Genomic DNA, 23094 nt, shown 5'->3' with positions numbered 1-23094 from the left:
TCATCAACTTTGATAATTTCTTGTTGCTAGATTACATTTTCCATTATTTTTAAATGTAGTTTTGGGACTAGAAGAAGATCAAGCAATAGGTCAGTCAATGCAAACTTCAATCTTGTACCTGTACGATCAGGTTGGGAGGGGGGATGTTCCCGGGGAGGGAGCTGAAGTTGACCCCTTCCTGATGGGCTGCTAGCTTTGGATCCTCGTCATCATCCAGGGAGATGCGGGAAAGGGTGCCAGTGATGGTGGCCGGGTTACACGTGTTGACCTCCTTGAATATGACTAAGGTGCGAGGAGACAAGGGAAGCCATGGTAATACATAGAGTCGGGGAAAGGGGAGTTGGTAAAAGCAAAAGAAGAAGTGAAGAGTTAAAATAAGTGAGGTTAAGAAAGAGGCAAATGTTGAGGAAGCAGAACATTGAGAAGTATAAAGAGGAATGGAATGTAATGGAAATAAGTTGATAAATGTCAAACAGGCGACAGATAGGTGAAACAGAAACATACATTAGGGTTTCGATAGTGAAGTTTGTTTGAATCTTTGATGTGACTTTGAGATATATTGCATATCCAAGAGAATGTCACTTCAGTTTTTGGTCTTATGCGGTTCGAAGTTACTAAGATGAGTTGTGTCTCTAAAACTGTGACCTTAAAGTGATGCTCCAACTAAAGTTTTGCCGGTGTGCCAACATTTTTATTAGCTTGGAGAAAGTGCAAAATGTGCATCCAAGGAAATGGAGCCAGATCCTCTATCCCTGCTATCTTGCTTCACAGTTTAGTATGCCCTGTGTGTGTGTGAATATACCTATGTTCTTTAATGCATGTGCATCAACGTGTATTCCTGTATTCGCCCAGGGCCTGTTTTCATTTCATAAAACCGTAAATAAAAACTATTTATAGTGGATTTGGGTTAGCTTTCATGCAAGTTGTTGAGGAAGGGAAACTACAAACAATACTATATATTTCTAGAATAGCTACTCCAAAATTAACTATGACATGCTGATCAGAGACGATGCTTAATCACATCTGACATCAATCTATCATCACAATCAAACACAACTCAAACCGTTTTCAAGTTCATGCCAGATATCATGCTCATTCTGTCACCATCAGAGGAAAGGAAATGTACTTTTGTGGCCGCAAAATCCAATTCTTAACCAAAGCATCTAGCACAGACCATTTTTGTGTAACCAGCATTGATGTGACAAAATGTTCAAAAGCACCACGTTTCATCACAAATTGAAGCGGGATCCTGCTGAGTCTGAATATAACAGCAAGGACACTGGCTGAGTACAAAACATCACATTTTCTGTGTTTTACCGTCCTGTTGGTGCAACGTTATATGAAAGGACTTGACAAGGTTTTGCAAAATCTGATCCCTTCACATCTGCATCCAACAGTGGAGACCAACAGAATGGACTATAGACGAATCCGGCGGTAGTTTTACACCATTACTGCGGTGGCATGGTATTAATGTTGATTAATGAGGTTCAAATTAGCATTTGATAAACAGTTGGGGGGGGGGATTTATATTGTAATATTGGTAATTTGGCCAAAAAGTAAATAGCAAATAATGTTTATGGGGGCTCTTTTTTTCTTGGCAGCTGATTGGTCCTCGGTTACTGACTAAGTGAAATTGATTTAATTGAGCAGATGCTTGTGGTTTTTATCTTCCGTGTCGTTGCAGCTGATAACAGCAAAAGCAAAGAAAAAACGAATAACCATTTGTTAGAATTCTTTATCAAAAAGTCTGTTTACAAGAGAGGTACCACTGCAGTAATGTTGGATTTTCTACATCCCCGTACAATTGAGATTCGTCTATAGGAATTATTTAGGTTGAGGGACAAACCAGGCAGTGTTAATAAGGTCAATCGTGTGCACAACTTACATGGGTGTCCTCTCTCTGCAAGGATGGAGGGGGAAAGTGACTGTTAATATTTCACAAACACAAAACATCGGGGTACATTTGTAACATATCCAAACACAAGACCAGCAGCGAGTGAAACAGGTCTTTACACACTGAGGAGTGTTATTATCATGCCCAATTAAACACAGTCTCATTCAAACATATGCTCGCTGAACACACATTGGGCAGAATCAGTGTGATTGATAAGGAATAATAATTGGTGTGCAGCTGTGTGGACATGTACTGTCAGTCTATCAACATGCAAAGCAGCAAGCTACGTTGCAGCTCTCCATTGCCTCTCTGCAATGCTAATCCTGTGTTGGACAACGGAGGAGACAAAGGGAGAAATGGAAAAGTAAATCATGTGGAAGGGAGAGCTTACCTGTTTGACATGCCAAGTCCACATCCTTCTCAAAATCCGTCTAAGAAGGAGGAAGGGTGGGAAGAGAGAGGAAATACAATGAGTGTCATTACATTCAACGTATTAATAGAGACACCAGCCAGATGAGTGATTGGATTTGAAATGGTTTATGCTGTATCTAATGATGTTTTAATCTGACAGTTGAAAAAACGAAAGGATCTGTTGCTATGGTGACACTTTACAACAAGTAAATTACTATAGCCCCCTGTGAATGAGACGGTGCCTTAAGTCATACATGTTCAGTTTTCATTTGTTCAAAGTGAATTTTTTCAAGGCCTTTAAAACATAAAAAGAGCAGAGAATTATGCAAACACTGCTACTCTGTTCCTACTGTGTATCAGTGCACAGCAGCAGATCCAAATACAGTTTTGAAACAAGACGAGCAGAACCCAGTTTCTGCTTTTCCAGCTATGTAATGCAACTATACGACTCAACAGTCACCTCGCTATCGTCTGAATGCAAACCGGGAGAGTCATTTACACTGCAGCTAAACAATTATCTGCTGGGCCAGTTGAAGCACAACTTTGCCGTCTTGCAGCCAAGCATTTGTTAGACTGGAAAAACATATTTTGTACCTTTACAATTCATTCACACCAGGGAACACAAACATCCACACAACACTGAGTTTAACCTGCACTCCGATTCACTTTTTATGTAGATAAGGTTCAAAGTGTATGTTTATTTGGTTTGTTCTCACTTGAGGAGAACAGGGTGGCACTTCTCCTCTGGGTAAAGTAAAACTCCCAAAGACAGGGCGGTGGGTTGAATTAAAAAGTATTGTTTCTCGAATGGCTATCACTCAAGTTTTCCGAAAGTGAAGCTCATTGCTATGCAGTCGTGGTCCTCCCTTCTCTCACCAAAGAGCCTCCTCCTGTCCTCGGTGGGATCCATTTACAAAAGCTTTTGTTTGGATAATAAACTAGAGATTTTAGATATTTTGGGCCCGCCACACAGGCAAAGAGAAGACGAAGAAGAGAATGAAAAACTGAAAGAGAGAAGGAGAGACTATGTGAAGGTCTCAGAGGAGCAGCAAAGCTCTTAGTACGCAAATCACCCGCAGCACCGTAAATGGGTCTCTACTAAATGGACGAATGAGGATATGAAATAAACCGCTCTCTCTTTCTCTCAGTCACTCTCTAGCATTCAAATTGAGAAAAACAAATCATCTTTATTTTAACTATAATACACTCTCTCTATAAAACCCTCAGGTTAAGTCATCAACGTCAACAAACACTATAAGGGAACAACGTTTATTTTGCTCAGTCCTATTGAATGAAAAAACATCCAATAAAACACAGCCTTCTGGGGAGGTTCCTACTGAAATAATTGCAAAAGAAACCAATATGTTCTTAATCAATTAAAAACACATATTGTCTGTATACCATGCTAAAGTAAAAGAGGGAGTCTATATTATACACCATAGCTATTCCTACGTAGATTTAAAGGTGGAATATGTAATTAAAACAAAGCATAAATACAGGAAATATGGGAAAAGGCTAGCCTGGCACTTTCCAACAGGAAAATAATATGCCTACGAGCTTGCTAACACTACTTATAAGCATGTTATGTCTTGTGTGTCTATTTAAGATAAATAAAACATGTATAATTGCTACCTTGTGTTTTTACCAGGGTTTGTGTGGGACTATTTTCTGTCTGGGCGAAGTGATCCTACATCCACAGTACCCCCCTTTAACACAATAAAGTAACAATTCCAACTTCCGATTGTTTACAGATTAAACAAAATATAAAAAGTCCATGAGTGATTTGAGCCATTTGTAGTCCTTGCACTAAGCTAAGCTAAAATACGCTAAGCCAGTTATTGGCTATAGGTTTTATATTTAGCGTGAAAACCATATAAAAGGCTTCCATCTTCTCATTTACCTCCTAGAAAGGGGTATTTTTCTAAATGTCTAACCATTCCTCTCATATCTGTTCCTAGTCATTGCAAAATATTATTCTACAGATTCCACCTTTAATCCATCTATGGGCTTCACTATTCATAATGACAATGTATTTTCTACGAGTGACATACTGGAAAGCTTCCGATGTGGTTGTGGTTGTGGGCGACGTGGTTATGAGCGTGGTTGTGGTTGTGGGTGTTGTTCAGGATGGGGCTATGCTCGTGTGCATGGCTGTGCTCGAGCCCCTGGTTGTTGCTGCGGGGCAGACTGTGGTAACAGGCTTGTTGGCAGGCCTGGTGGCCTGCAGGTGGCAACTGCTGGTGGCAACTGGACAGACACGGGGGGGTGCCGATACGCAGAGAGCCATACTGCTGCCCACTGAAGTTCACATTAGAGCAATTCTGATGGTGTAAAAGGAATGAATGAATACAAAAATAAAACGGAGATGAACTAATTAAACAATTTAACTGAAAAAGGCTTTTATACTGCTTTAATAAGAAGGTGTAGCTGCACTTCTACGTCTTATAATATCTCTAAATGTCGGCGGTTTAACATTTAAATACTGACAATAGCAACGACCTGAGAGTAGTTATGATGGAGACATTGCATTACTGGTGGCTCCAAATTATCCATCATAATTAATATTCTCAAGGGTATTGTGTTCATTAAACCGTCCATGCATATGTGCCGTCACTTTTAGATGAAACTTTACCAGCCGAGAAATAGTTGGCACAGCAACGAGCTGTGTGTATGATAACAATACATTTAACCCAAAATCAAATAAGCTCAGTTCGACTGTAGATGTTCCTCTCGGTTATGAAAACAGAGAAAGAAAATGTGGCATAATGGGTTCTCCGAGCAGAATGATGGCACCAAAGTTTAATCTTGATAACCTCAGAGGGGCGTTCAGAAAGCCATAATCGTTACCGCAAACAGGTCTGAGGGAGAAATAAAGGGAATAGCGTTGTGAGAGTCGCTCGTGCTCTCATAGTCGCAGTGTGACCGTGCTGACATTGGCGAGGCATTTCAAGTCTATATGATTTATCACGCTATTAGCCAGATTTGGAACACGTACAATAACCTTACGGGAGCTCTGTGCTCTTCAAATACAGAGCAGGAAGTTTAGGTTCAAAGTAAATAAAAGTGCTGAAATGAATGTTTTGGTATTGCCATGAGCAATATACACATTTTCATCATGAAGAAAATGCGAGCAACAAGAATATACAAATGTAATTAAATGAATCCATGCAGGCTACTGTTACAGAAGTGGATTTTTTTGACAACATTTCATGTCCAGTTATGACACCACAGGATTCTTTAGGCTGGGAGGGAAATTGCATTTTCGAAGGTAAATTACATTTTTTGGGGAAAATAAAAATGGTAGATGCATAATGCATAAACAATAATGACTTCCTTAAGGGAAAAAGTGAGAGCCAGGTATGAGTTTGAGCACAACAATCATGCTTCCTGTTATTGGAGCTGAAGCTACAAAGCTCCAGCATTAGTATGAAGCAAATGGATTGCAATGCGGGATGAAATGAAATGCTATTCACCATGATCTGCACCTGTCCATTCTTGCAGGAGTCTGGGGAGTTTTCGCTGTCATCTTTACATCCCCCCATCCTACAGCGCACCGCATCCTGCACCTAAAGGCGTGGAAAAGAGAAGAGGGGAACAAGGAGGATAAATACAGAGTGGGAGGGGAACAGAATAAGGGAGAGGAAGGATGCAAAGAAAATAAGTTTGCAGACATTTTACTTTTTTACTTAAAGGTTTGGCAAACGCTGGAACATGGAGAACTCACTCCCTCAGACATGATATATTCCTAGTCTTTATCACTGCAATGACAGATGTCCAGTGAATACTAAATTATGTGAAAAAGGCACAAAAAAGCTATATTCTATGCAAATAGCTCAGCCTTGTAGCTTATGTCATTTCAGTGCGGTATAGAAAGTACAAAGCAGTTCTTTAAAGTGGCGTATTTGAGCCTTGTGAGATCAGCGCCGCTCGGCCCAAATTAAAACCAGCAGCGTGGTTTATAGGATGTTCCAACCAATGGGCTTTTTGACTGCCGTCTTGTTGTTTTTTCTCTATCCTCCAAAGTACGCCATTCTAAGCAAACACACACTAGCCAGCCGTCAAAGGTCAGGTTCTTGTAACATAGCTCAAATCAAATGGATCGTGCGCATCGTGTTTCACAACCGACTCTGAGATTCTTTCCCCCCCCCATCGGGCTCTGTATTATAGATACCCTGGTTACTTGCTGAGGAGCAACATCATTTCTCAATGTTGCAGCTGTCAAAGCCCATAAGAATCTCATGGGTGGAAATACAAGAGTGCTTGAGCAAGACGCTGCGCAAGAGCGAACGAGAGCATCTTCAATCTAGCTGGGTGGTCTCATCTGTGTGTGTGTGTGTGTGTCGCTACAAACGGAGTGGATTGGAGAAGAATCTATGTCTGATTAATACTGCATGGGCGAGTGTATTGCCTCCATTGTTTCCTTCCATCCATCTCTTCTTTTTATGTCCATACTCATCCTTCGTGGCATTTGTTTCCTGTTCTCCCATGTGTGTGTGTGAAAAGCAGCTCATCCTGACATCAAAGTGAAGAGCTCCTCTATGTGTACCTCTCTCCACCTTGCTCTCCATTTCCTCCTCCCTTACCATCATCCCCTGCTTCGCTTTTGAATCACGTCCCCTTCGCCATCTCTGCATGCAATTTGTCATCCACTCTCCTTCCTTCCCTTCCTCTCTACTCACTTAACTAAGTCCTTCCCTCAACCTCCCTCACATGTTTCCTCTCCTGCTGGCTCCTGACTGATCTCAGCAGGCTTACCCTGCCACCTCCTTCCTTTTATCCTCCGTTGTACCCCTACATGCAACAGGCATTATCAGAGGGCGTGTTTTGAGTCTGTACTTAACTTCAAGTAGCATCACACTCTCAACTGCCTTCCCTCTTGTTTTGCAGCATAATGCTTCCTCGTTTCCCCCCGTGTTCTTCCCCCTCCCTTCCCTCCGGTACAGCACTCCCCTCTGCCTGTTGTTCAGCAGCTACGGAGGATTTACGCAGGGGATTTTCATACACTTACAATAAATAATTCCTGGATTTACTGTACCCTGATCCCTGCCGCTTTTGTGATATTGATTTAATGCAGCTAAGCACACCGAGCATTTAGGAATTCACTTACACCATGAAGTGCATTCAATATCATAATGGTCTCTTGGATAAAGGCAAGGCTCTGTGTGGTGTACATGCATCAGCGACACATTTACAGTTATGGAAAAGCGATAACATTGTAAATCCATTAATTGAGTCCAATTTTGATTTAGCCAGATGAAAAATGAGTGTGTGGAAATGTCTATCTCAAGGGCACGACTTCATGTATGTTGACAATGGGTTTAAAACCCAGCATCCCGGGACACACACACAAGCATGTGGCAAAAAGGAACTAGAGGGTATTAGTCGGGGACTTATCGTCTTATTTCATACACCATCTTACTAAGCTCCTTAAAGCAGCCTTGGATCAGATGGACAATACTGCACTATCATACTGCATTACGTAGAGGAATCGCCATAACACAGGACATAAACACTGGGTTAATCCCTCTTATGTCTGGTCCGCCTGTGTTCTGCAGAGACTTCAGACTGACCCGGAAACTAACGTGACATTTACGAACATGAATCGCACCCGTCAGAGGAAGTGAATGTCGCTGAGGTCACCGTGTGGTGCTGAATAAAAAATGGATGAACTCGAAATGTCTCGGATCCACACAGCTGCAGTGAGGAAAAACGAACTTACCTCTCGACGCATTGCACAGTGGACGGTGATGATGACGAAACCTTGGACGGAGTCAAAGACGGCAAAGAGGACCTGGAGGAGACAACAAAATGTTCCTTGTTAATTATGACACATTATATTATCATAGTGGTCCCAAAAAGTGTAAAACAATTGCACTTGTTTAAAGTATTGTTTTTGTTTTCCATGGATTCCTCTCACAACACATACTATACAGAGTGTCACACAGGATATATATGATCGCATATCAATATTTGGTTTCATTCATTAGAGTTTTTATGCATTAAAAGTCATCGTTTTCATCACTTATCTCTGAGCAGATTCCAGTGCTAATCTTTCCATCACCGCTCTGACAGTTGCTATTTCCGACTTCTTTTCACTTGGGTAGAGAGCCAGAAAGTGTGTTGTGTTACCATGGCAACAAGAGACCTGAGCTGCCATTACCGTTTTTATCTGTGGTATTATTGCAAAGTTAACGTAGGATCTTGATATGGTGATTTTATTCATTTATGCCTTTTTTTCTCCCTGTTTTCATACATTTCCAAACGGAATATAAAAATGCAGTTTAAGTAAATGCCTTGTTTTACGGTTTTCTGACAAGTTGAAAGATGAAAAATGCGCCGAAAAAAAGAGACACAAATAAATCTTGTGTCTCGCTTGAACTTTCTTTAAGGCACCCCGGGATGTTGCAGCACCCTTTTTTCAAACCCACCATATATTATCATATCCTGTGAAGCTGCAGTGAAAGGACTCAGGGATCATTAGAGAAACACAGGAATTACAAGAGTCAACCAAGCCATTAATAAATCAGTGCAGCCATTCATATTGTCATTCATAGGCTGTGTCTCTGATCATGGTCTTGACATAGTGGGATCGTTTGTTCATTGTTTTATATTTTTTCCAAAGTTGATCCTATTTTTTGGTTTATTTACACAATCATTCAGGATTAAAGGGGCCCCATTATGCTTTACTGGGTGTTCCTTTCCTATAGTGTGTTTAGTGTTGTGTGCATGTAATGGTCTGCAAAGGATACATTGCCAAATTCCCCAGGATAAGGGACATAACACCTGACAGCGGTTGACCATTATTACATATCATTATCTAATTTTTTTTCATTTCATTTCAAACCTTTATTTAACCAGATTGGTCCCATTGAGATCATAGATCTCTTTTTCAACGGAGACCTGCAGCATATAGGTTCCACATGAAACATAAAACAATAAAGGACATTATACATTATATTTACAGGAACATTTACCTAGTTATAGACATTTACAAGTGCCCATAGTATCAACGAGCATTTCATTTAACCTAGCTTTAAAAACATGCAGAGGAATGAGATTGCTCAGTTTCAATTCTTGCTGAAGACTGTTCCAAGCAAGTGGAGCTGCGCACATAAAAGCTGTCTTACCTAAGACAGTCCTTGCTCTTGGCACATCTAACAATACTACATCATGCGATCTCAGACAATAGCTGCTTGCAACTCTCTGTGTTATCAGGGAGCAGATATAATACGGGAGTTTACCCAAAGTGCTTTACAATTTGTGACAAATCTCAGTGCGCTGTGATAGGCGGCATCTAACTTGTTCAGGCAATAGGCAGCTGCATTCATATACAACAAATCACCATAGTCCAGCACAGGTCAAAGGTCACAGAGCCTTTTCCTGGCCTCAAACGAGAAACAGGACTTGTTTCTGTAAAAGAAACCTAGCCTAACCCTCAGCTTTTTAAGCAGGTTATTGACATGAAGTTTAAAAGTAAGACAATCATCAAGCCAGATACCTAAATATTTGTAACAGTCAACCACTTCTAGTACTTGTCCTTGCATAGTAACAATATCTAAAACAGGCTCTGGTGTCTTTTTAGCTTTTGAAAATAGCATTACCTTGGTTTTATCAACATTTAAAAGAAGCTTAAGTTCAGCGAGCTGAGTCTGAATAGTGTTAAAAACAGCCTGTAATTTAACACCAGCCTCCTGAATGGAGGGACCTGCACAGTACATCACGGTATCATCCGCATACAAATGAAAAGTAGCTTCATCCACATTTTCACCTAAGCTGTTGATGTAGATGGAGAATAAAAGTGGACCTAAAACAGAACCTTGAGGAACACCATTAGCAATGTTTAACCACTCAGAAGACAGCCCATCAAAGTGAACACATTGGGACCTTTCAGAGAGGTAGTTCACAAACCACCCCACTGCATGGCTGGATATGCCTATACTGACCAGCCTCTGCTTCAAAATGCGATGATCGACGGTATCAAACGCTTTGGAAAGGTCAATAAATAGAGCTGCACAACTCTGCTTATTATCTAAAATACTCGTAATGTCATTCACCACTTTCATTGTCGCAGTGATGGTGCTGTGTTGCTTTCTGAAGCCTGACTGATGTTGACAGGATATTATTTTTACATAAAAACTCCTTTACTTCTTCACTCACTAAGCGTTCGAGCATCTTCGCCAGAACTGACAATTTAGAGATTCCAATAAGTGGCCACTCACTAACCAGCTAACCAATCAGAGCTCTGGTTTCAGACAGAGGGAGAAAAGAGGTGCTGCGGCAGTATGAGAAAAATAAAGAGCTTTTCGAACATTAAAGCATGGAAACATGTCATAGTAGAAACACAAAACAGCATTATGAAACCTGGACATTTGCATAATAGGGCCCCTTTAATGTGATAAAGTTCAAAAAGCATGCCTCCCCCTATTTGATGCCATTCACCAATGAAAAGCCACCTTTTCTATAGTGCAGCACTTGTCTTAGAGATACAGTGTGTAAGGGTATTGCTGAGAAACATCACCTGGAAAAGTGTGGAGCGCCGGTCAGTTATGGCCAGCACTGCTGACATCCAGGTTAATGCTAACAGGGGGAGAACTACGCAGGAGCTCCACAGAGACGCCCTGTCAGAGAAAGAGAAAGAAAGGCAGACACAGAGAGGGTGGGGGGTAGGGAGAGGAAACAAGGAGAAGGTACAAGGGGTTCAGTCTCAAACCAGACCAGCCATCTTTGGTAAGTCACACAATTCCACTTCTCACACACACAGATCAGTCAGAGGTTCAGTGGTGGGCAGTTTGTAGCTGATTGGCACACCGAGGTTTGCTTAATATTCCAACTGAGATGCGCTAGATGATGTGTAATCATGTGGATAGTTATGACACTGACAATTGCTCACAATTACAGGGTTGGTGTGCAGCAAGTGTCATGTTGGTGAAGTGAGAGGCAAAAGGCAGAGGGCCAAAAGGGAGGGAGAAGACAGGCCATTGACAAGTACTGACACAGGGCCCTTCTGATGAGTACGTGTGTGTGTGTAGGAGTGTGTGTTTGTGTGCATGTGTAACTCTACAGAGTCAGACACCAATTTAAAATGTTCATGCCTTTCGAGCACATATTCCTAGTTTTACAAATGTCTGACTGACAGACAGCTCTGTTTAGCTGCACTGAGAGTTATGCAGGTCATTATACAGGGGCATTTCCAAAGCTTTGATTAAAATAGAAAATCTAACTAAAACATGTCCTCTTGTTAACGTTTCCAGGTCTTTTTTTAAAAACCATAGTATATGGTTCAATTCCACGACACATTCTAAGAGAAAAGAAACACTCTAATTCTTCCAGTGTACCTCGTTGTAAATAATAAGTGTCTTTAATGAGCTATTATTTTTAAGTGCTACAATGTCATTTGGGAGAAAGAAATATGGGGGACGCTTTTATCACAAAATTCAAATTGTCTCCATCTAGAAATAAATTCCCAAGTACTACTCTTTAAAGCTTTATCACTTAGGTATAAATAGACCCGGCTTACTATATAATAACACTAGAGAGAGTGAAGGCGTGCGTAATGTGAGAAACATTGAAGGTGAATTATTGTGTTTGAATGCTTTTTCAGTAAATTACAAATTATACCGCACAGACTGTTTGATTATAGCTAGGATTTCTATAAACTCATTATTCTGAAGAACCCTCCAGCCAAAGTAGAATTTCACAAGCAGCGAGAAGAAATGCAGTAATGTGTGGTATAAATGAATTCTAATAATACGCTATTATGCATTCAGCAAAGATGTAGGTGGATCTGAGATTGACAAAGATAGGTAAAAGAAAGTCGATAATGGCCCCGTGTTTCCCTAGTGACAACAAGAGACTGATACAAACTTGTTACTGCAAATAGGCAATCTCATTCCATTAGTGTCCAATCATGCAACAACACAACTAAGATCAGTGCTCCTGCTTTAAACAGAGTGCTCCTCTAAAACAAACACAAAGCCGTAATGAAAGATTTGCACAAGGACGTAGTTAAATATGCAAAGGATGGTTTGCAAGCGAAAGACGGGAGGAGGGTCTTTCATTAACAGACTGGCTGCTCTGAACATTAGACCATGAATACAAAACAAAACTGTTCTCAAGGAAAGAAAATACATATAAATAAGGTCTATTTTCTTATAAGACTATGTGGCAGCTGCTAACACGTTAACAACCTATAGAGCAGTGTTTCTCAAACTTTTTCATACCAAGGACCGCTTAACCAATAAAAAAACACTCGAGGACCACCTAACTCCACAAATATCCAAAAACACATCGTTTTTTACAAATCGCCTGAAAATGGTACCAACAAGTGGCCACATGTGTGATGAAGGTGTTTATCTGGGCTATATCATGCAATCGAAAGTGAAACTTAAGCTCGCTCCATTGCGGAGATATTCCTGCGAGAGTGCGGAAAACTTTAATTTATTTCAAATGTGACATTTTACCAATATACTCACGGACCACTAGGGGGCGCTCACGGACCAACAGTGGTCCGCGGACCACACTTTGAGAAGCACTGATGCATACAGAGAAATGCATATAACACTAACCTCCATTTATTACATTTAGAAAATTGCACGATATTGATTTGCATCCTAATGAAACAGGTGTAGCAGTCAGAGGCTTTTTTTTAATAACCTTATATTAAATATAAAAGTAATAAACATTGTTTGAGAAATGTTGTATTCAAACAGATTAATTCAAAATGTAGGCTGAGATATTTGGACCTTTAGTCCTTGATATGGAATTTAAAATGCAAAAAGCACTGGATTATAGCAAGGTTTCTCCGACCTTTTAAACTGCTAAACCTAATATGTAATACTGATTCGACAAAGCGTCCCGCAGAGCCACAACATACTTAGAAACTCATTTCTCCAGCCGTGTAGCACTCTCTAGTTTGCACAGTATGTAAAGACATTTGATATTTTCAAAAGCTTTGCCAGTTATTTGTATAGCACACAAAGGTACAACAACACATCTTAAAATGCCACACCGTAACTCCTGCCATTCTTCTGCCCTAACAAGTCAAGCCTCTACAATCCAGCACGACAAACAAGTTAAAACAATCTGATTTACAAACACTGCCTGACACAGGTCGGGTTGCATGACCTCAGGAAAATCCACTTTGGATCAAGACATGCACTCATTAAATATCGGCGGCTTGTTGGACACGTTTTTTCCCTTTAATTTGTTTGTTTTTCCTGAATGTCATCCTGCATTATTATCAACAGCCAGAGATTAGGATAAAGAAGGCAGAGAAGATGGTGCAGAGTAAGAGACAGAGAGAGGAATGGGGAGAGAGAAAAATTAGAAAGATGAAGATGGACTAACATGGCGCTGCTGGCAGTCTGGCTGGACATAGCGGTGCTCGAGATCACGCCACACTTGGAGCATTTCAGGAGCAGTCGGCTACGCGCCTCCGCTGGGACACTTTAGGACATGTGCACAAAGACACACAACCATGTGGGTGGGAGAAATTGGAGTGGGGTTGGGGGGAATGTGTGGAAACACAAGTGTCGGTAATGGCAACAGGTGAATGTGTAGGTTGCAAAAAAGAACCAAAAGAAAAGAAGTAAAAGTGGACACAACAAAGGGAGGGAGGAGAAAAGAAAAAAGGGGGAAGGGTAGGGAGAAAAAGAAAGAAAGGCAAATTAAAACCAGATCTTTAAAAAGTAGCAGCAATGAATAACAGTCAGAATACAAAGATTGACTCAGAGAAAGTGAGAGACGCACATTGCAATGTTACAGCAGAATAGTGTGGAATAACAGATAACAGTGACACAGACAGGAAATACACCAACTATGTTATTCCACTGCTTGTGTAAGCAGGGCTGTGCACAATGGAGCTGTATCAGGGTGCAGAGGAAGAGAAAGACTTTGGCTGTTTACTTACAGTTGACTACTCAGGTGGAGAGAAACTGTGTATGCGTTCGTGCTACGTGTGTGTGTGTATATAGCGCGACTGGAGAATGATGTGGCCATGCTCGGGCTATGCTACATTAACGTCCCATCACAGCTCATTGCTTTAGCGCCAGCCACATCCCCACGGCTTCATAAGAAAATACATTACGCTAATGACAGTCTGTCCTGTTAGCAACACGAGCAACCACTGTGTGAAGTAGCACTGGGATATGTATGCGCTCCTAAACATGGACGTCTGAGAATCTGAGAGAGTGGGCTTATAGTTGGTATGTTTTGAAGTGGGGTCGCATTAAGTCATTAGTATCCATAGTCAGTCTAGTGCCTAATGTATATGGAGGTCTGTATGGTCCCAGTTTGAAGAAGCAGACAGTAAGGAAAAGCAATGTTCTGCTGTGAAGGAGCGCTGCAGCATAAGAGATTTCAGCCACATAAAAGAAAGGCTCAAGAATAATATATATGTTTGAGTGAACGCTATATTGAGAGTATTTGAACCCCTTTACCCTGCCTGGAGACAGTCCATTTTAACAAGAAACTGAAGCTGCTATCCATGCTACTGTCAAAACCACCAAAATCCTTTGAAAAAAAACACAGGGGTTGCTGGTCCAACGCTAACTATTGTTGCTATAAGCACTTTGGTTAGACCAACATCTGACAAAATGCAGACACACACTATATGCATACATCTGTTGTGTTCTGTCACAGAGCAACAGAACACAACAGATGTCTTTTTGCCAAATGTGACTGTATTTTATAATCACACAATAACACAGAACATCAGGCAGCGTGAGACCCAGAAACTCCAGTGTTGACATGGTAAAACTAGCATTTTATTTCAAGTAAGTTTAGTGGCTTTGGCGAGATCATTGGTAACGGCTACGGTTCCCCTTTGAAAACAGATTGGTCTCACGGCAAGGTTGAGTGACGGAAATATTCTAAATATATATCAAGAAAACCTTTTTTATTTATTTTGCCTTTTCTTTAGTTGGTTAAAATACTGCTCTACTCCTGCCTGCTTCCAAAACTAGGGCTCAGCCTACTTTCATGTACTGAAGGTTACACGCTAACTTAAGATAGAACCTCATACCACCTCACTTCAAATCAACAAAACTATATTTGTTATCATAAACAGAATACACCAAGGACTCTGCCTGTAACAAAGAAGAGTGCATCTGTTTATGTGTGTATGTTTGTAAACAACAACCGGTTTAATCTCTATTGATTCAAATGGAAACAAAAGCTAATCAACCCCCTGGAGAGACCATCAGTGTTATTAACCCTTTCAGCTATACACACATTATCAATTTCAATGTGTGCAAGAGACAGACATTGGAGGAATTGTAATGAAAAAGATAGAGAACAAAATACATGGACGTATGGAAATGAAAACATGGACTTGGCTGTGAGAGCTGCGGGAATCCCCACTCAAAGGATTAGTAAAGATGTGGGTGGATGCATAAACATGTCTTTAATACTGTAGTATGTATGCATGTAGTGTGTGTCTGCATTTTGTCTGATTTTGATTCAACCAACATAATCCTGTGTGTTTACGAAATATAATTAGAATTCCATCTGCCATTGATCCACATGGCCACCTATTCATCTCACATACAACTGAGAAAAGCAGACTTGGAAGTGATTGTGAAACACTAGATTTCACAGAGCAACAGAACACAACAGATGTCTTTTTGCCAAATTTGACTGTATTTTATAATAATTTTTCTTGGGAGGCACAAGTGCACAAGTTTGTGCGTTCAGAGTCCTTTGAACGCAGTTTGTTGCATTACAAATATTGTCTCCCTGAGTTTGTGCCTGACAGAAGGTGATATGTATTTAATGCAGCACATTTGTAGTCATTCCCCACCAAGAACAGTGGTTGAATGAGTAAGCGGTGTGTGTTGTGTGTGTGTGTGTGTGTGTGTGTGTGTGTGTGTGTGTGTGTGTGTGAGGTGCAGACAGAGAGTTTAGGATGTTAACTTACCCCGCTCGCTGCTTTTTAGACTTGTCTGAGATGCCGTCTCGAGACATGAGCTTGTTAAAAACCACGATTCCAATGAGCATATTCACCTGAGAGAGACAGAGAGGACAGATTGATCAGGATTGCTAGAATGGATGCCAACATGCTCACATTTCTTTTCTCCTAATGTTTCAGTTGATTAAAGATGACTTTGATTGTACCACAGACTAAAAATGACAGTATCTTTGCTGTTATGGTACCAAAGCTTTCTTTCTCCAACAAAAACCAAGCTTTAAGCTTATTACAAAATCCTATTTCCAAAAACACAGCCTTCAGATAAAACATAATTTCGAACACTTAACTCTTCCGTTTCCCGACTTTGCATAGTACACACATCGTATGTTCCTTAAAGGGTCCTATCACTTTTTTTTTTTACTACAAAATATTGTTCCTCTGCAGAATTGACAACAGAGAGGCGAAGTCCCTCCCTTTCCGGGGAACCTCCATGGGACCTTATTTCGGAAAAAGTATGTATTGAAGTCAATGGAGAGTAGGGGTGTAACGGTTCACAGAAGTCACGGTTCGGTTCGTACCTCGGTTTGGAGGTCACGGTTCGGTACAACAAAAAAAAGCAAAAAAAGGTCCCAAATGCATAATTCCAGGTTTGTTGTTATTTATGTTTGAACAGTAGTGCAAGTTTCAGTTTAAAAATAAAGAACTCTGACATTTTGAATAATGAACTGTATTAAACAGTTAAAAACAAACCATACACAGTACACTCAGATGGCCATATTATCTATAATGGCTGATGTCAAACAAAAAGGTTTCATCAAGCTGTAAAACTAAAAAGAATGTCTTGAAAATATGACATCATAAATAATAAGAAAGTGTTTCAAAAGCGCAAAGTCGTTGAAAAACATATGCCAAAATCTTCCGCTATTTATTTTGGTCTCACGGCTTTCATGTCTATTGGTTTATTAAAAACAGCGGGGATCAGCTGCTGAACTGTTGTTGTCTTTTGCCGGGCTCCGGTGAGTGGCAAATCTGGGTGATGCCTTCTGATATGATTTAGCATGTTTGGCGTGTGTTACCATTAGCATACCGCACCACTGTAGAACAACGGCGACACACCGTCCTCGTCCGATCCACCACTCGCACACTTCATCGTTATTGTAGTCCACAGGGAACCCGAAATGTTCCCACACAGCTGATTTAAAAGAAGCAGGTGGGTTCTAGCTCCTGTGTGTTATCTGAAATCGCCATACTAACTTTTCTTCTTCTTGTATTTTGTTCGTTTTGTTGTTGTGTTTCTTCTTGTTCTTCATTTGTTGTTTAAGGGCGGCTGGCAAACAGCTTTTAGGCGCAATACCGCCCCCTGGATTATATATAGTGTAGTGGATACTGCCCTGAATGACAGACTTTTTTCCTACTCGTAAAAAAAAGGCGTATTCGTCGTGTGACTGCGTGTGCCGAACCGTGACGTCCGAACCGTGACGGTACGGGACGAATACGGATACCGTTACACCCCTAATGGAGAGAGAAAGATTATCTTTCGATCCCGTTTGAATTGTGCCACGAATTACACATATGATGTTTGTCAATTTAAAAGATAATTTAGCAAGTCAAAAAAATAAAAAAGTGTCGTAAAACTGTGAAGTAACACTTTTATTTGTGTGAAGCGCTCAATTAACTACATCTCTGGTCTCGCACACGTCACCAACACCAAGATGGCCGTCACGGTAGCACATTTCGCCTCTTTCTTTCAGAATGAGGCGAAAAGCATTAAAATAAGTGAAAATCACTACAAGTCTGGGCATGTTGAGAGCTGCACATACGGAAAAGGGGAGTTAGTCGGTTCCGTAAGAGCCAGCATGCGGACCGGCTTTACAAGGTTTCGGTGAGTAACACGAGTGTAATGTGTATCGTTAATGACATCACCTACGCGACTCTGGGATTTGTAGTCTTTCTAGTTGCGTATTTTTCATAGTCTTATATTTCTACAGTTTTACAACAAACAGTGACTTTTTTGACATGGAAATTATTTTTTAAGATTGACAAACATCATATGTGTAATTCGTGGCACAATTCAAACGGGATCGAAAGATAATCTTTCTCTCTCCATTGACTTCAATGCATAATTTTTCCGAAATAAGGTCCCATGGGGCGGAAGTAGATGGGCGGGACTTTGCCTCTCTATGCAAATGTGTAGTTAATTGCAGTATTGATTTTGGCCACTAGTGGCAGTACAGATTTCAATGGTGGCAGCACTTGTGACAAAATAATTGTGGCAACTTTAAATGTACTCTGAGAAGTATGCTTCTAAAAAATCTATTTATTTTTATATTCATAACGACTAATAATAATCTGTTTATTCTCACCAAATTACATTCTGAGCATTCTGAAGTCTTACATATTTAATGTATTGTTTTACTTTGAAAATAACTTGCAATCTTTGAAAAATATTTCAGATGTGCAGTGTTATCATCCACTTTTTTTCCAGCAAATAATATGACTCCAAGCTGTGATATTTTCTGTGTTGTGACCACCTTACATCACCTTTCATCCTGTTTTCTCTTGCTAATGAGGAGCCTGAAGCTAAGCCTGCCAAACATCTGGCCACACTGACCCAGTGACAAAGACTCTGAAGGCGCACACAGATTTGAGCCAAGGCGTGCCACATGTGGACCTCTTCTCTGAAATCCTCGCCATCTGGGAGATTTTCTATGCCAGCGGCATATTCCTTCTAATCCTGATTTCCAAAATTCATATGTACTCTTTCCTCCAGCCCTTTATGCCTCTCTGTGTGTCGTCTCTGTTTTTCTATTCATCTGCTGCTGCTCTTTGGTGTGTCAGCAGTGCATTAGCGAGTAATGACATTCACGCTCTGGTACATACCTACATTGTGTATGCAATGCATTTTGGTTACTATCGAGGTCCTAAACTAAACGTCTGCATAGATCCCTGCCTTCATCTGTTACTAAGAGCAGCTTCTGTCAGGGCAGATACATTTGAAAGATTCAATGCACGGTTGCTGGAAGTCAAGAAAAAAGCTGAGCAGTTAAGGTGTTTCTTCTGAAATTCTAGTTTTTACCGGAGCCGGATTTTTACTTGAAGACAATTCCTTTTCTATATCCACGGTACATCTGGCAGCCATTTGCTAAAAACTCTCTCCCTCTGTCTGATCTCCTTCCCTCTTGTGTGTGTGTGTTGCCGCTGACAACTAGCTACGATGTGCCAGATTGTGAGAGCACTTTTGTCATGCCAGTCATGTCTTGGCCCTGGCTCTGTGAGTCAGCATCATCCTGCTCTGCTATTTGCCCAGGGCCAGGTTCATTAATTAGAGAAGAGTCCTGTGGGAAGGTCTGTGTTTCTCTGCCCGTCGTCCCTCTCTCATTACAGATGTTTGTTAGAGAGGGGCCCCAGCAACAACACCGGGGGGCCGGGGACCATTACATAACAGCTGGGGTGTGGAGTCGACATTGCTGAAGGTTGGAATCATTCCAAGGAACGCCAGACACTGACACACAACCTAGGAGGATACATCTCCATGTATTTCTTTTTCTATTATAAATGAATGTACAGTGTTTCAAGGGCATAGGTTAGATTTTGACGAAGGGGGCGACACATTTCAAGCGCTCCTCCCCTGGGAATACTTAAGTATCAAGCTCTTCATTTCCTGCATTCAGATGAGATTGTATGCACCGATTTACGGTGAACATTTACACATACGTCTTATTTATGGGAACGATATAAATAAAATGAAAAATAATGCGGAAAGTGACAATTCTAAATATATTGGAATAAAATGCAGTAAGGCTCTGATTAATTTTGTTTTGCTTTCAAGTGCTTGTTCTCCTGTATAACTAGTTTCTCTTTCAATGTTATCCCTGTTATGCCATTAAACATGTAGGCATAATATAGACTTCTCTCCTTGTGTCTTTTGCTTGGGAGAGTAACCTCTATAAATGTGCATATATTTTCCCGATACATCCATTTATTAAAATGCATTTATAAAAGGATAGATTGTAATAGCTCATGTGTGTCAGAATTATTTCTGCTTATGTTCATAACCATCTTAACACTTCCTACATTTGTATTTATATTTTGAAATGTGTCAAGAGAAATAAGTCATTATTTAAGATAATACGGTTACAATATTTCAGGATCTGTAAAACTGTGTGTTTATCAAATACATTGACTAAACATTGACAGACATCTGTGGTTATATTGAACTTTTTTGATCATTATTATTGTGGTTCATTAGAATTTTGTAGGGACCCTACCATTCCTATCAAATTAAACACCTTTTGAATAGATTTCGTAATACAAAGCGCCTCTGTCGTGTGTATTTTCTCAAACAAGTGTGAGATTGAATGTGAAAGTGGTGGTTTGCTTTTTTCTGACTATGTAATAAACAAATAATAGCAGTCTTTGGAATATAATTATTAATATTCAGCGCTGTTAAATCCAGTATTCACTCATGTAGGAGACTGTCAAAGCGCCACTCTCTTGTCAGGAATTAATTTCAAAAACACATATCGCTGTCTGAGAAACACTTTCTTACTGACATTTACAAAACAGAGAGATTGTGCAAGCAACGAGGAAATCAAATCTGAATGCGTGAGCAGAAACACAGCAGCAGCCGCAGCAATTACCAAACCGAAGTTTAGTACCCCATCCAGACTTATTAAGCTTAGTGGTGGAAATATCTGCCCAGGGACTCATTTAGGAGAAATTAAGTAATCCCAGAAACAGCCACGCACAGAAACACACAACAACAGATGATTAAAACTCTCACTAAGATTCAATCAATGCAATCGATGTTGCTGCAGAACAATACAGAGCAGTATATTCATGCACATTAAAATGTCTGTTTAACACCACTTGGCGAAAGCAAACAAGAAGACACACCATTATGATTGTAGAGCACATTGTTGGTCACAAATGCATGTCTAAAAGGAGGTTTTTAAACAGACTTTACCTTTGGGTGCAGTGACTCATGATTACACATAACAGAGGAAGATTTAGCTGTTGGGCAATAATTCAGTCAAGGAGTTGCCGGAAAGCTCTTGCCCGCTGAAATTATTTGTGTGTTTCTGAGCTGACATTTTAAAACTCAAGGATCAAAGTGCTCCTCTTATCATTTTGGCATGGCTACCGCACAGTTACGCAAGCTCACATATGCATGGAGGAGTGAAGGAAGAAGGACAACTCTTAGATAAGAGGCTAACTTAAGGAAAATATTTGCAGAACTATGCAATGTGAGTAGAAGAATAAGGGAATAGGGGATAGACTTACCAATACAATGACAGCAGCCGGCCCAACGAAGGCATAAAGCAGACCGCCCTCCAAGGACAACCAGCAACTAGAGATGAAGATAAAACAAATATGTGTTTTAAGCATCACAGAAGTACAGTACTGTTTCAAATATATCACTTCCCCACACGTCGGTCTCACATTGCACTTGTTGTGAGTGCCAAACACTTCACCATAAACTAGTACATAACCAATTAAACATCTAGAGTTTTTTCTGAATGAGATGTAAAGCAGTCATGTGGCTTGGTTAAGTGCCTCTTTCTAAAAATATTGCCCTCACTGCTGAGCGACTTTATAATGTACATTACTGTATCTAAAACATATCCCCGAACAAAAACCCTCTTGTGGAATTTTATTTAGTGTAAAAGCGGAGAGTTAATGAGTTTAAATGTGTCCTCCAGTTGTGTCATCAGAGCACACTGGAAACCCCTGTGTTGTGTTAATTGCTGCTCAATAAAAAAAGCAGATGAAAGAACCCACAGCCCCAAAGCTGATATAAAGTCCTTTTATTAATGAGATGATAAGTAAAGTAAAAGGGAACAAAGTTGTAAACATATTTTAATCATGATGTGTTTTGATTTAATTGGTTGACTGGTTAAGAGAGAATATTGAGGGCATTTGTTGATTAACCGTAAATCCAACAGTAACTGTCGATAGGTTATTTTAAATGTTCTCCTTTAATGTACACAGATCTACCATAACAAGCGTTACATAATACATAATACATAAGCCCTCAAAACGCACCTTTTTACCAAGGCTTTCGTCACTGTATAGTTAGTTTAATAGGTTTATTTTTCCGCTACTTCCCCCCCCCCCCACCCCCTTAACCTGTCTGCCTTTTTTCCCCTACTCCCCCCCCCCCCTACCCGACTTGTAAAGCGACCTTGGGTTTCCTGAAAGGCGCTATAAAAATATTATTTATTATTATTATTATTATAATGCAACATGGCTGTGGATCAAATGTGTTAAAGGAAATCTATTTTTTTAAATTATCTTTACATGTGTAATTATTGAATGTATTGAAGTTTTTTTGTTTATGTTGTTCTTAAAGTGTGCCATCATTATTACATGTAATCTATTGTTTTTACATTGATCTTGTGTTCTCTATACAATTGTTATATTTTTTACATTAATTAGGTGAAGGCTCCAAATGAGCCCAGCAGGTGTTCTACATCTTCCTGCACGGTTCCTCATTCACTATCTGTAATATGTGTGTATTTTTTAACTGTGCAAAACTATAAGAAAACAAACACAACAAATATATGTTTTTGATGGATTCAGAATATTATAAAAATATCTAAAGACAAAATAAGGAAAAGCTTACTCTAATTTGGACTGTTCCTTATTTAGTCATGAATAAGTGAGATTTCCAACTGGTTTAAAGGGGCTTTAGTTCTGTGATCTTCATTTCACCAAACTTCAGTCCCTGTGTGCCTCAAGATAGGAAGAAAGTGGTTATTGAAATTGGATGGATGGATGAATGGTGGGAGAACAACTGATTGTTGTTTCTTGCCAAGTTAATAATAGTGAGCATCAACAACCACCTCTGCCAGATAGCTATTTTTTTCTTTTAAAAAAAATA

The 23094-nt window shown here is 40.1% G+C and overlaps 1 protein-coding gene across 23 annotated transcripts in view; it reads right to left on the bottom strand.

The window, feature by feature from the left end:
* Window positions 1–23094, bottom strand: part of adgrb2 (adhesion G protein-coupled receptor B2) — a 215074-nt gene that overhangs the window by 20481 nt on the left and 171499 nt on the right. For 16 of the 23 annotated variants that reach the window (XR_004571081.1, XM_034236727.1, XM_034236722.1 and 13 more), the window contains 10 exons: window positions 21495–21561; window positions 16221–16306; window positions 13652–13750; window positions 10824–10923; window positions 8025–8096; window positions 5779–5871; window positions 4357–4626; window positions 2286–2325; window positions 1886–1900; window positions 119–282 (listed from right to left, as the gene is read on the bottom strand). Coding sequence is in view for 22 of the 23 variants with exons in the window: in XM_034236727.1 (XP_034092618.1) it covers window positions 119–282; window positions 1886–1900; window positions 2286–2325; window positions 4357–4626; window positions 5779–5871; window positions 8025–8096; window positions 10824–10923; window positions 13652–13750; window positions 16221–16306; window positions 21495–21561 (1006 nt within the window). In the remaining variant the exon portion in view is untranslated. The remainder of the gene's footprint in view (window positions 1–118; window positions 283–1885; window positions 1901–2285; window positions 2326–4356; window positions 4627–5778; window positions 5872–8024; window positions 8097–10823; window positions 10924–13651; window positions 13751–16220; window positions 16307–21494; window positions 21562–23094) is intronic. The other 7 variants (XM_034236718.1, XM_034236733.1, XM_034236734.1 and 4 more) reach the window with 7 other exon arrangements.

Source organism: Gymnodraco acuticeps, unplaced genomic scaffold (assembly GCF_902827175.1).
Source record: "Gymnodraco acuticeps unplaced genomic scaffold, fGymAcu1.1, whole genome shotgun sequence".
NCBI classification, from domain to species: domain Eukaryota; kingdom Metazoa; phylum Chordata; class Actinopteri; order Perciformes; family Bathydraconidae; genus Gymnodraco; species Gymnodraco acuticeps.
The sequence above is the reverse complement of the archived record's forward strand: the minus strand, read 5'-3'. Positions and strand labels throughout refer to the sequence as shown.